The sequence below is a fragment of the Ruditapes philippinarum genome, unplaced genomic scaffold (genome assembly GCF_026571515.1).
Source record: "Ruditapes philippinarum isolate M1 unplaced genomic scaffold, ASM2657151v2 ctg3409_1_1_1_1, whole genome shotgun sequence".
In the NCBI taxonomy this organism is placed as follows: domain Eukaryota; kingdom Metazoa; phylum Mollusca; class Bivalvia; order Venerida; family Veneridae; genus Ruditapes; species Ruditapes philippinarum.
This window is the reverse complement of record NW_026860332.1, coordinates 19,627-31,779: the sequence shown is the minus strand read 5'-3', so window position 1 is coordinate 31,779 and position 12,153 is coordinate 19,627. Positions and strand designations below refer to the sequence as shown.

At 33.8% G+C, this 12,153-nt stretch overlaps 1 protein-coding gene across 1 annotated transcript; it reads right to left on the bottom strand.

Moving 5' to 3' along the window:
* Positions 1 to 862: 862 nt before the first annotated feature.
* On the bottom strand, positions 863 to 11,269 carry LOC132759681 (carbohydrate sulfotransferase 15-like). Its single transcript, XM_060751495.1, has 8 exons — positions 11,173 to 11,269; positions 10,514 to 10,695; positions 9,857 to 10,085; positions 8,658 to 8,762; positions 7,309 to 7,465; positions 6,852 to 6,996; positions 3,013 to 3,163; positions 863 to 1,328 (listed from the first exon to the last, which is right to left on the bottom strand). Exons 1-8 carry the CDS (start codon positions 11,267 to 11,269, stop codon positions 1,150 to 1,152), a joined length of 1,245 nt encoding a protein of 414 aa, XP_060607478.1. The 3' UTR covers positions 863 to 1,149.
* Between the last annotated feature and the right edge of the window lie 884 nt (positions 11,270 to 12,153).

The following is a 12,153-nucleotide window of genomic DNA, read 5'->3' as shown; positions in this document are numbered from 1 at the left end:
ATAATATGTCAGTTGTAAGAAATCTAGCTATGTATACATGGTATATATATTATGCTCTTGAAAAACGAAAACATTGTATTAATACATTTACTGTTTAACAACTTGAACATGACATGATATATTGTTAACGTAAAATGTTGACTGAACTATAGAACTTGTCTTGTCATTCACAATTTGTATAATTTGAATGTATATTATGTATATGTGTATTGGCTGGTGGCCATATATCGCAAATAAAAGTATAAGTATTTATTATTTCGGTTTGTAAAGGTATTCTATTTATCATTTCGGTTTGTTAGGCTATATTATTCATGCTTTTAGTTTGTAAGGCAATGTTATTTATGATTTCGGTTTGTAAGGCCATGTAATTTATGATTCCGTTTGTAAAGCTATGTCTTTTATGGTTTAATTTGTAAGGCTTTGTTATCAATAATGGTGCTTTGTAAGGCCATGTTATTTGTGCTCCCGGTTTGTAAGGCTATGTTATTTATGCTTCTGGTTTGTGAAGCTATGTTATGGACAACAACAAACAATTAATATACATGTTGTACATTTAGTTGTTTATAGGACTAAAGCGTGAAAAGTAAAGCCACAGTTTTTACTTATCTAGCTCATCTTAGAGAAATCGTCGATGTGTACCACACCACTTCTTATTTGCTCACTTTCTTAACTGATACACTCATACTTGCTTAACAATAATCAGAGCATGGCGCTTTCAGTTATTTTCTCACATGCATTGCATGTCTTTTACACAATTTATTTTGCCTAACCACAGGAATTTGAAATTCTATCAATTTACCAGTATTAACGATAATATTAAAAAAATCCCCCCTATATAGTATTTGGGGTATTTTTTTTTTGACATTAACGTTACTATTAGTTATTTGATATAATTTCAAGTTCACGTGACGTTATAAGCATTTTTCATTTTCAGTAGTTTGATAATAAAAATGGCGTTTAGCTTCTCTATCTCTATCAACTTCGCTTCCCAGCACTTACCGGCACTGGTATCATATGTCGAAACATTGTCGTGACCTCAGTTGGGCTCGAACCGACGGTCCATGGGTTTGAGAGGCAGAAACCTACTACCAGGCAATCCGTCTCTTAAATATACGTTTGCCACATTTTACGACATTGATAACTTATTCACTATTCATACATAAAATGATCTCCAAGTAAACGAGATAGTTCAGTATTATAAGGCTTATAAAATCGTGACAACATTTCTTTGGTTTGCGGTAACATTTCTGCATGTTTATTTTTTTCTTTTCTCTCGTTAATTTTCTTTTGTCCAATTATTTCTTTCCATAAATCTTCTTTGGGATCGTCTGAAACAAATATAGTAAGCGAGACTTAAAACAAAAACAAAAACAAAAAACAAAAACAAAAAAACAACAAACAAAAAAACAAAACAAGGCGCTTTTATAATTAAATTAAATATCGCCTTTTCATCCAACGGCATACACTTTAAAACTTCTTATTCATCTTTTCACACCGATTTATATACGATAATTTATGAAAAATGTAAGAATTGACGGAAAATGATATTTTTCTATTTTTTATCATGTGTTCTGCAATTGTCTAGAGGTACTGCTCCAACACTGTATTGAGTTAAATCCAATTAAAATTATATTGGCAGAGAAATGATAAAAACATATTTATATGTCAGTTTCTTACAGAAGATGGTTAATATTCATGCTCTAGGTTTGCATTTTTAGATTCATTTTAGTCCAGACTTGACTTTTGTATGAGTCAAAGCAATTTTAAATATATTAAAGGTTCGACAAAAGGTTCAATTTGATCTCTTTGTGTAGTCTTAATGGTAGTTAAAGGTGTGCAGGCAATATACTCACGGACCTATTCTTTTATATAATAGGAAATGGCCATACAGTATAAGAAATGACCCCACATTAGCCTGATATTACATATGCAAAGCAATGACATTATATTATAGGAAATGACCAATGAACCTGCATTACAAGAAATTGCCCAACATTTTAAGAAATGGCCATACTTTGTAAGAAATGGCCCAAAAATACTTTATATATCTACAGATCAATTTTAAAATGCAAACTGGAGCAAAAAAAGTGCATTAAGTTGTCCACTTAGCACGAATAAACTGCGGACATACGAAAGTTCTAACAGGAGAGTAATAGTGTGGCTACTCTATTGTTATCTCTATTGTTCTTTTTAGTCACACAAAGGAAAATGGCCACATATATAAAAGCATTACGGAATGAATGACATCAAAGAGAAAGAACAGTTACCTATTGTCCCTCTAGCCACATAATTACTGTCCTCTGAGTGCGGACAGACAGACAAACGGATTTATTTACCGTAATACCGTAATACGTCACATTAAAAAAAATCGGACATAATGAAAAAACATTTCTGTAACAATCAAGGTTGTTTATTGAAACTTTTCTCGTAAAATCACGTATCACAGAGCTATATGCAACATAAATCTAACAGGACTTAAATTTAAATGGCACTGTCACAAAACTATTTTTACAAACCAATATGTCAAGGTTATATATAATAACGACGATAATGATGATTAGTTGTGATGTATTTGTTATTTTTAATTGAATATAGTTAGTGAAAAACGCGGTATGATACATATGTCAACTTCCGTTTTGGACAATCACATTTGTTACACGTATCACCTGGTACAAAATGTAATTCGTCATCTTAGTGCAATAACGGAGTAAGTCCTTCTTAATTTATTAGGAGTTAATCACTTATTGCACTAAGGCGACGAAATGCGATCCCATTTGTCACATGCGTGCAGCAAATGTGCGATTGCAGCATTTCAAAAAGGCAACAGAAGCAAAATATCGTTCAGGTAATGGACCAATTTCTAACCTTTTGGAAACAATAACAGGACCGTCAAAAATAAAAAAAGAACTAAGAGCATTCCTAGGGCATAATGAGCCTTTAAACCCAACAACAAAAAAAAAATCCGTCAAATATCACTAACGCAAATATTGTATAACAACAATCATTACTTACCAACTTCCAAAAATTTGAAGACCTCTTTCATGGTCTCAGCAATATGTATTGCGAATTCTTCTGATTTGATGACTTTTATTTGTTCTCTTGGAAAAACTCGCAAAAAGTCTTCGACATAAATATAATACATACCAACGCATAGACGTATTTCCTGCAAACGGTGCAACATAAGATTATTAACAAATAATATCATTTAAGAAATAATATATCCCTTTGAACTGTGATTTTATCGCTCAAAAAATCACTTTTTGGAATTCGGATGCAAGGAATTATATAATGATGCACATCCGAACACAAACACTGATTTAATCAAGCGATAAAATTACAGTTTGTAATATATTATTTCGATTCTAACACGACATCATCAAATAATTGCTGCCGTACCTGATATTAAGCTAAATTGCGCCCGATTTGTTTCCGTACTTATTTTCAGCGCGTCACATTATTAGTGCTTACGTCATGTTTATAATGATTACTTCACATGTCTAAATATAAAACGTCAAACAGTGAGTGATCACTGCGGTATACCGTACCCCGGATATTGCTCGATATTATGAGGACTTTCATCCCATTTCGCGACTTTGAACGGGGAACGAAGGTAAGTTCAGCGACGATATTTTCCAAACTAATGGCTGTTTCATTTATCTAAACGGGTTTTATATATCTAGAGGTATTTTTGTAGCTCTAAAAGACGTAAAAGTATTACAGGTATTTGTAAAATTGATTAAACTACCCCTAAACGATCCGCTGCTCACTAGAAAATACTGACCGCGATATTGTAGAATCGTTAGAAATTATTATATTACCAATATTAAAAAAATTGAATCGAGCAATTTTTTTATTCACTATCCAAGTATGCCTTGTCCAAATTTCAGGCAAAAAGTGTGAAAGTACAAAAAGATACAGGCCAAAAAAGATACAAGACAGTGTACCGAGTATTGATTTTAAGTGTACAGAGTATTGCAAAACAGCCCAACTTTAGTGTACAGAGTATTGCAAAACAGAATGAGCACATTAGTATGGAAACTCGATATTTTTGTCTAATTTTCACGTCTGTTTATCGATTCAATTTCATTTTTCTGATAATGTACTGTTTATATGATATTTATTCAAATATTTCAGATTCAACAGTGCATTTTCAGTGTTATTACTGTTCTTTTCTTACGGGCAAATACAGAGATTTAATTTCCAATTTGGTTGAAAATCACACTATGGATGAAATAAAGTGTGTGCAGGGTCGGAAGCAGGGTAGAACCATCAAAATTGACGTTAAAAAACTTTAAATACATGTCTCAAGACACTTTGATCAAGGAGACCCATCTCTGAAATGGACAAGAATAAAAAAAAACATATTTAGATGACATTAATAATAGGTTTTTACAGGGCAAGTTTGCCTTAAGAAACATATCGACGCACTTAATAAAATATTGGCCTGAGGGCTTATGCCGTCCAAGCATGCCGGTATCGTCTTAACCTTTTACTGCATGAGCATAATGCGAAAAATGGCTGTTTTCATTGAATTATAATTAAGCCTCTTGTTACAAGTTCAAACTGGTATGAAACTATAAAAAATGCGTCAATACTGATCAAACTGGGCACAAATGTTAGCTGGACCATAGCCTGTGAAATAGCATGCTCAATTTTAAATTTCCACTTATCATGGCAACGGGGTGGGGGGCGTCTCAAAATTGCCAAAAACCTCTTTTTTGCGTTGTTTTTTCCCATCAAAACTGATTTCAAGGTGCACCAACTTCTCAATTGATTGCTTGAGATAAAGTCTTAGGTTTTCGGCGTTTATTACACGGTACCTTTAAATCGACCTGAGGCCATTTAGCCCCCCACAAGTCCCAAGTCTTCTCGGCGATTAGAGGGGCTACTGCCCCACTTCAAACCCCCAAACAGAAGGGGGCACCCCCCCCCTGCGTAACCCCCTTGATGTACCTTTTTAATGGGGGTGGCGCCGAAAAAGTGATCACTCTTTTGAACAACATTTCTCAAACGAAAAAACCGTGTTTGTGGCCTAAATAGCGCATGTTTCACACTATTTGAGGCCTCAAAAGGGGTGGGGTGTAAAGCCTTCAAAACACGCCTTTATGAGATAAAGGTTATAAGGAACATAACCTTTTTATTGCATCTGCTGCCCTTTATCATAATCTTATCAAAATCTATTATTCGGTTTTTTGAGCTGTACCCGCTCGGCAGTCATACGGTAACTCATTGCTAATGGCGTAACAAAATTTCACGTGCAGACGGTCTGCCGTTGCTAGAGTGCAGGTACAAAATGCCCGAAAGTTACCTTTATATGGACTTTTGGCATAGTAGGAAGTCGGTTGATATTAGATATTGGCACACTTGCTCAATACCGTCTAATATTGACAATATTGAGGCAGTATTAATGCACTTTGGATGCATTTTTTTACTATTTAAAGTAAGATATGCAATAATTATTAACAAATTCTGGAAAGGTTGATCCTTCGATAGCAACGAGAAAATTTTAAACACAGAAAATTGCTGAGTTCGTTCGGCTGAGATTTTTCACGAGCAGGAATGAAAATCTGGATTATTCGCAGATGTTTCCAGTAAAGTACCTCCGAATTCTGCATATTCTGCACATATAGTGTAAATAAGTATACACAGTAAGAAATATTTAAAATTAAATGTGGTAAATACTTTGTGTTTACTACTTGTATTTACTCTTCATTGATAACCAATACTCGTTACACTAAAAGCAATACTCGTGACACCGGCGGGCAACTCCAACGCAATACTCGGTACACTGACGTGTGTATTTATTCTCAAAATGCACTGTCATCTGAGGTTCTATTGTTTATTGAACATTTACAACATAAACATTATCATCATTATCACATTTCACTCGATTCAAGTTTTTCTTTTAAGGAAGTATATGCACAAAAACATCAAATTTGACTTATCCGAGCTCATTTATCACGTGAGCAAAGAGACGAATTTTACCTCCTAATTATATTTCAAAGCTATTTCTCAACATTTTTGGGGTTTCAGTAACTAGAGAAATTATCGTAGTATTTGTTTTTCTACAAAATTTATATCAAACCAATTCAAAATGACTAAATATCGTCACTTAACATACCTTCTTTCCTCGTTCAAAGTCGCGAAATGGGATGAAAGTCCTCATAATATCGAGCAATATCCGGGGTACGGTATACCGCAGTGGTGATTTTATTGCATAATAACACACACTTTCGGTTCTTATATAATTATTTTCAATAGGGAAAAATGCGGGTCGTGTTAGAATATTATATAATGCGCATAGATTCAATTCGATATCGTTAACAATAAACAAATAGAAAAATACCTTACTCGAATGATTGCAGTTTAAAACAAATACACATATTATTTGAATGTTTGTTTTTTAGCCAATTATATAGACATCTGGCTTAATTAATTGTAGCTGAAGCACGCCACTTAAATGATTTCAGCTGTAGCAAATACACAACTGGCTAGAGTAATTGTAGCTTAAAATAATTAGTAAGCACGCCACTTGAATAATTGTATATTTCACCCATTATCAAGATATATGGTCCTATCCCCTTTATTAAGAATGATTATTCAGAATAAGTTATGCTTATTCAAGAATGATTAATGCTTATTCAAAAATAAGTTATGCTTATTCAAGGACAAGTTATGATTATCAAAGTATAAGTAGATATTCAATGTCAGAGTTTCACCTAACCACAAATTGAAGTTTGTCATAAGGTGATATATATACACCTATATTGTCGTCAATTTTAAATGTAATGTGATTTAAATATAAAGTCATTATATAACATAGGAAAGTAATTATCTAAAAAAGTTTTTACCATATATCGACACAAATATGCACAATATTGTAAGCTGCACTTCTGTAAGCAGTATCTATGTTTCTTAATTGACAGAGCCACCTTGGCATGGAATGTACGAGCACTTTCCCCTTTCCTGTTAAAGTACATGTGATCGGAGAATACACTGAAAAATAGCAAAACAAAAGTGATATTTAAATTATCACAAAAACGAGTTTTGCGTCACAAGTTTTTTTTGTTAACAAAAAAATACCGCCATTCAGCAAAGAATTAAATGTCAACAAATCCCAAAATCTTGAAAACATGCGTCAATGCAATGGTTATCTATCATGTCGTAATATAATATAGAGGAGTTTTGTTTCAGTGTAAGATCGGAATATATTTCACCGAGTGAGCACCAAAAGGTATATTTCACGAGTGACGCAGCCCATGATGACTGTCAACCGTAATGTATTTGCACAACCTTGATCAATGTTACCTTAATGTAGGGTTTCTTAACATGATGATGATTTTGGCATTTGGGTTAAGGTCAAATATAACATTGGCATTGGTAGATGGAGGTAAAGTCATGTTCCGTTTCATACGTGCATTTAATAGGTTCCAGTTGTCCCATAATGTCGAGCAACTGCAGTCTCCTGAAGAATAATAAACAATAAAACTGGTCATATTACCGAAACTCTGCGGTCATATATGCATCCTACCTCACAAATAAATCAAAGGGCTGCAAGCTCTGTGGTATTTTCTGATCTTTGCAATCTTAATCGTACTCTCTATCTGTATGTATTTTCCTGTATAAGTTTATTTTTATATATTATAATTCATCTTGCAGAGCACCAGAGTTTGATACATACGGAATTTTGCATAAAAAAATCATTAATGATCATTTCTTATGACAGCCACACTTTATCCTTGCATATCGTGGCTACTTCCTTAACAAAGAAACTAATAAAAAAATAGTTGCCTCGAATGGGATTTGAATCCCAGACCGCTGACACACTAAACGAGTGCGTTACTCCTGCACCATGGAGCAGTTATACGATGAAAGCCTGAATAAAATCAAGTAATACTAAATTTAGAATTGGTACCTGTAGTTAAACATTGATGTAAATAATAATATTTAGCGAAAATCTTCTCACCAAAACAATTTATTTATGTAATACGTTCTGAGCGACATCGCTAAAAATAGCATTTTCATTGATTAAAATCATATTCATCCGCGTAATTTGTGATTGTGCATTTATTGACAATTCTATAAGCCAACGCTACTTTTAAACTTTGAATGCATTGTGATTTGTTGGATACTTGTAACAAAATAAAAATATTTCTTTCTTTTAAATCGCTAGTTTTAAGCTGTTTTAAGAACTACTTGTTGTTAGGTTTGTCGTGAACCGCTGTATCAGAGATTGAATGTCAGCTTTGTATTTCTTGATCTTCGATCAGAAAATACGAAAACCAAGTAGTCAGTATATGATTATGCACTAACTCCTTGGTATTGGACTAGGCGCAAAACACTGGTATCGTATTTGCGCAAAGCACTTTGTCACCACTTATCTGTTATCGATATAGGCGCCTAGTATTCGGTATCGGACTAGGCGGCAATTATTTGATATTGGACAAAGTGCACAGAGTACTCGGTATCGGACTAGGCACCAAAATATGATATTGGACTAGGTGCAATTTCCTAGTATCAGACTTGGCGCTTATTACACGGTATCATACTAGGCGCAAAATATTTGCCAAGTTCCAGGCTGTTTGACATTGAACATACAACAAATCATATTTTTGCTGTCGACATTTTTTGCAGAAATCAAAGGGTTAGCATCTTACCAAATATAGCCTTATAACGACCGTTCTTCTGTTTTGAGGTGACTATGTCTTTCTGTACTGCATAATCAAAATAACGCAGATAATTTGACAGTTTGCCATACGTTCCTGCAAAAGAAACCTATAAATAGATGAAGCATGAGCTTTTATATTTATACATGCAATAAATACAATATGGGGGTACAAAATATATCATTGTATCTGCATTACGTCATTGAGGCCCATGTCAGCAATTTCATGGATGGGTAAAGTTTGTGTTATTTGCAAATGAAAGTCGATAGAAGGCATAATTTGTACGAAAAAAAACTGTCAAAATAGTGTCATTGCTTGAGTATGGGCTAGGGGAGTTTTCCAGAGGGGGTAATGAGTAAAAGTTATGCGTAACATTCATCATCTTTTTGTGATTTTCACTTAAAATGTAAGTTTCTATAAATGTTCAGATGGGTTCGACAAACAAAAACTGTACAAATATTGAATAAATCGACAAGCAAACCCCAGGTACTACTCAGGTACTACACATCCTGATCAACATTCATGTAATCTTCCAGGACAACAGGTCAAATACGTTTTGAGCTATATGCGTCACAAATTGAAAGTTGCAAATTTTTACTAATTCAAGAACACAAACTCTTAAAATGCTGAATTAGTCCACAGGTGAAGCCCAAGGTGCACAACTACACATGCTGACCAACATTCCTGTTAACTTTCATGACTCTCAGTCAAATATTTTTTGAGCTACATGCGATACAAATTGAAAATTGAAAATTTTACTACGTCAGTGGAAATAACACAAATAATAAATGACAAAGCATAATTAATCCACAAGCGAAACACTTAATTTCACATATGTCTCTATTCATATGTGTACAACTAAACATGATGACCAACATTCCTGTAAAGATTCAGGACTCAAGGGCAAATACTTTCGGAACTACGCAGGGCACAAATTTAATTTGCAATTTTTTAATAAGTCAAGGGCAATGACTCAGATAAAATACAACTAATCCACAAGCGACACTCCAGTCATGCTGATCAACATTTCTGTAAAGTTTGTTGAATCCAGCACAATCACTTTTAGAGCTACATGTGACACAACATGAAAACGGACGGACGGACAAAGTTAAAAACTTAAATGCCCTCCAACCCAAAAGAAAAATAAAATAAAAATAAGAGAAATAAAAATAAATGTATAATAACAGTACCATTTTGCATAAAGCGTGTTCTTGCTATCCAGTGTGGTTCTTTAGTGACTTTATCTGATATAGAGGGGTGTAATAAAAGACGGTTGTGCAGATCACTGGTCCCGGCTTTAGGAGCACCAACAATGTAAAAATAGGGGAGACAGCGCAGCTGACCTTCACCTTCGTGGAAGCTCGCCGCTTGTTCGTGCCAGCAAGGATTCTTAAAATTTTCAAGGAACGGCAGTTTACTCTGTGAAAAAATTAACCAATCAAAATGCATATTAAACATAACAGTTCAATTAGTTATAAAAGTAGAAGAAACCATCGGGAGCAAATGAAACTATTGTCTGAAAGTGGAACTTGCACTCGGTCCGATTTGCCTTGAGTCGACTCGTGCTCTGCTGAGACCGTTATTGTTTGGATTGGCAGAGTCTACAGAACACGCCGTTAGTTGTCAACGGCTACTGGAGCTTGGCTCATGGACAAAATTTCTACGAGATAACACTTTTCTGGCCTCATTTTAACAAAGTCTGGCCTCGTTTTAGAAAGGTCTAGCCTCGTTTTTACAAAGGCAACCCTCGTTTCATAAAGAATCATGAATCTGGAACAGAATCAAATTCAGAAACAGTATTAGGAATTAATTTTTCCCTATTATTCAAAACTATAATAAGTACTTACAGTATTTTCAGGTATGGTATCTATTCTGTAAAAGGGCCGCTCTCTGCTAATTATCAAAGTTTGTTTTAATTGGCTTGTTGTTGTAAAAATTTGTTTCAGGCGATTTTTAGTGGTAAGATTTTTATTCAGGTGATACGTCACTGATGTTGCTCCTCCTCTGATCTTTTCTGTGTGTTGTGAACCTTATATATAAAACAAACAGTACAAATGAATAGAACAATCTTTCTAGATAATTGTGCTTGCATACGTTTGTATACATAATATACAAAAAGTTAAATTGAAGCAAATTTTGGCTTGAAACAAATTGGAATACAATTGTTCTTTGTTTTCTTTTTTATTACACATATCACAATTTGATACTGCTAAATTCATTACATAAATCAGGTAAACCTCTAAATATTTGATCACGGGATAACCGCGCGGGGGCAGGGAGGGGGGGGGGTGTATCGCATCGGATACCCGGAAATTTAATATGTTCACTATGAAAGCTACTGGGCTGATCAAATGTTCATAAACAAAAGATGGTTATACTGTAAATTATTCATCTACACGTATTTTAGATATACAGTATGTAAATAAACACGGAAAGTGACGAAATAAGGCGAAGTTTTAAGATATTTTTTAAAAATGAAGGTATATCTTTATAAAAAACAGCTTACCCATAATATACATGAATGAAAGAGTTAGGGCGATGCACAATATCAGAACGCTTCCGAATGTGACGTAATTGTTCCATACCCTTCCCGATGACGTCATTGTGCACGTTTTGCTCTGTTTGCGTTTATAACGTCACAAGAAATGTGGCGTCACATACCCTGGATATAAACCTTATCAGAACTGTTTCTTTTACTTCCCTGCATAAGTTTTCATATTTACACAACATGGTTTTTAATGTTTAATGCTCGAGATATGTACGTTTAATTCACGATTTTGTTTTCCGTTTCCTGAAACCTTTTGATCAATTATAACGTAATCCTTTTGAAATAATCAACAAAAATCCACGACACATTTGTTAATTTTTCCACCTCCTTCTGAATACAACACTATAAATATCGTCTGCTGCATTTTACATTGCTATAATATGATATTTCAGTTCAGTAAATTATCAACAGTTTTATTTTTTTTTTCGTATTGACATATATTTTTATGTAGCTCACAACTAAGTTGTTGTCCATTCAATACACCGAACAAATTCCGATAAAAAAAATAACGTTGACAGAATTTTAATGATACACGCCATGTTTTAACATTTTGCATGTATAATTTTTTAAAGTTTAGATTAGTGGATCGATTTGTTGATTTATTTATCTACCATTTATATATTTATTTATATGATTGAGTTTCTTCGGAACCTCGATGTAACCGAAGAGGATTTTAATTTCTATAAATCAGTATAAATACTGAGATGGTATAATGTATTTGGCAGATATGATACGTAAAATCACACTACTGGCTCCATGATATCAAATTTGCATATGTTAACATTTTGTTTCGTAAAACAAGTGATATGAAAATGAATATTTCATGAGTGGCAGTCAGGCAAGACACCAGTGAATATACCGTAAATATGTTTCACTGCAGTGAAAAATAAATTTTTATAGTGAAAACACGAAAAAAAAAAACACAAAACATTTGCATTT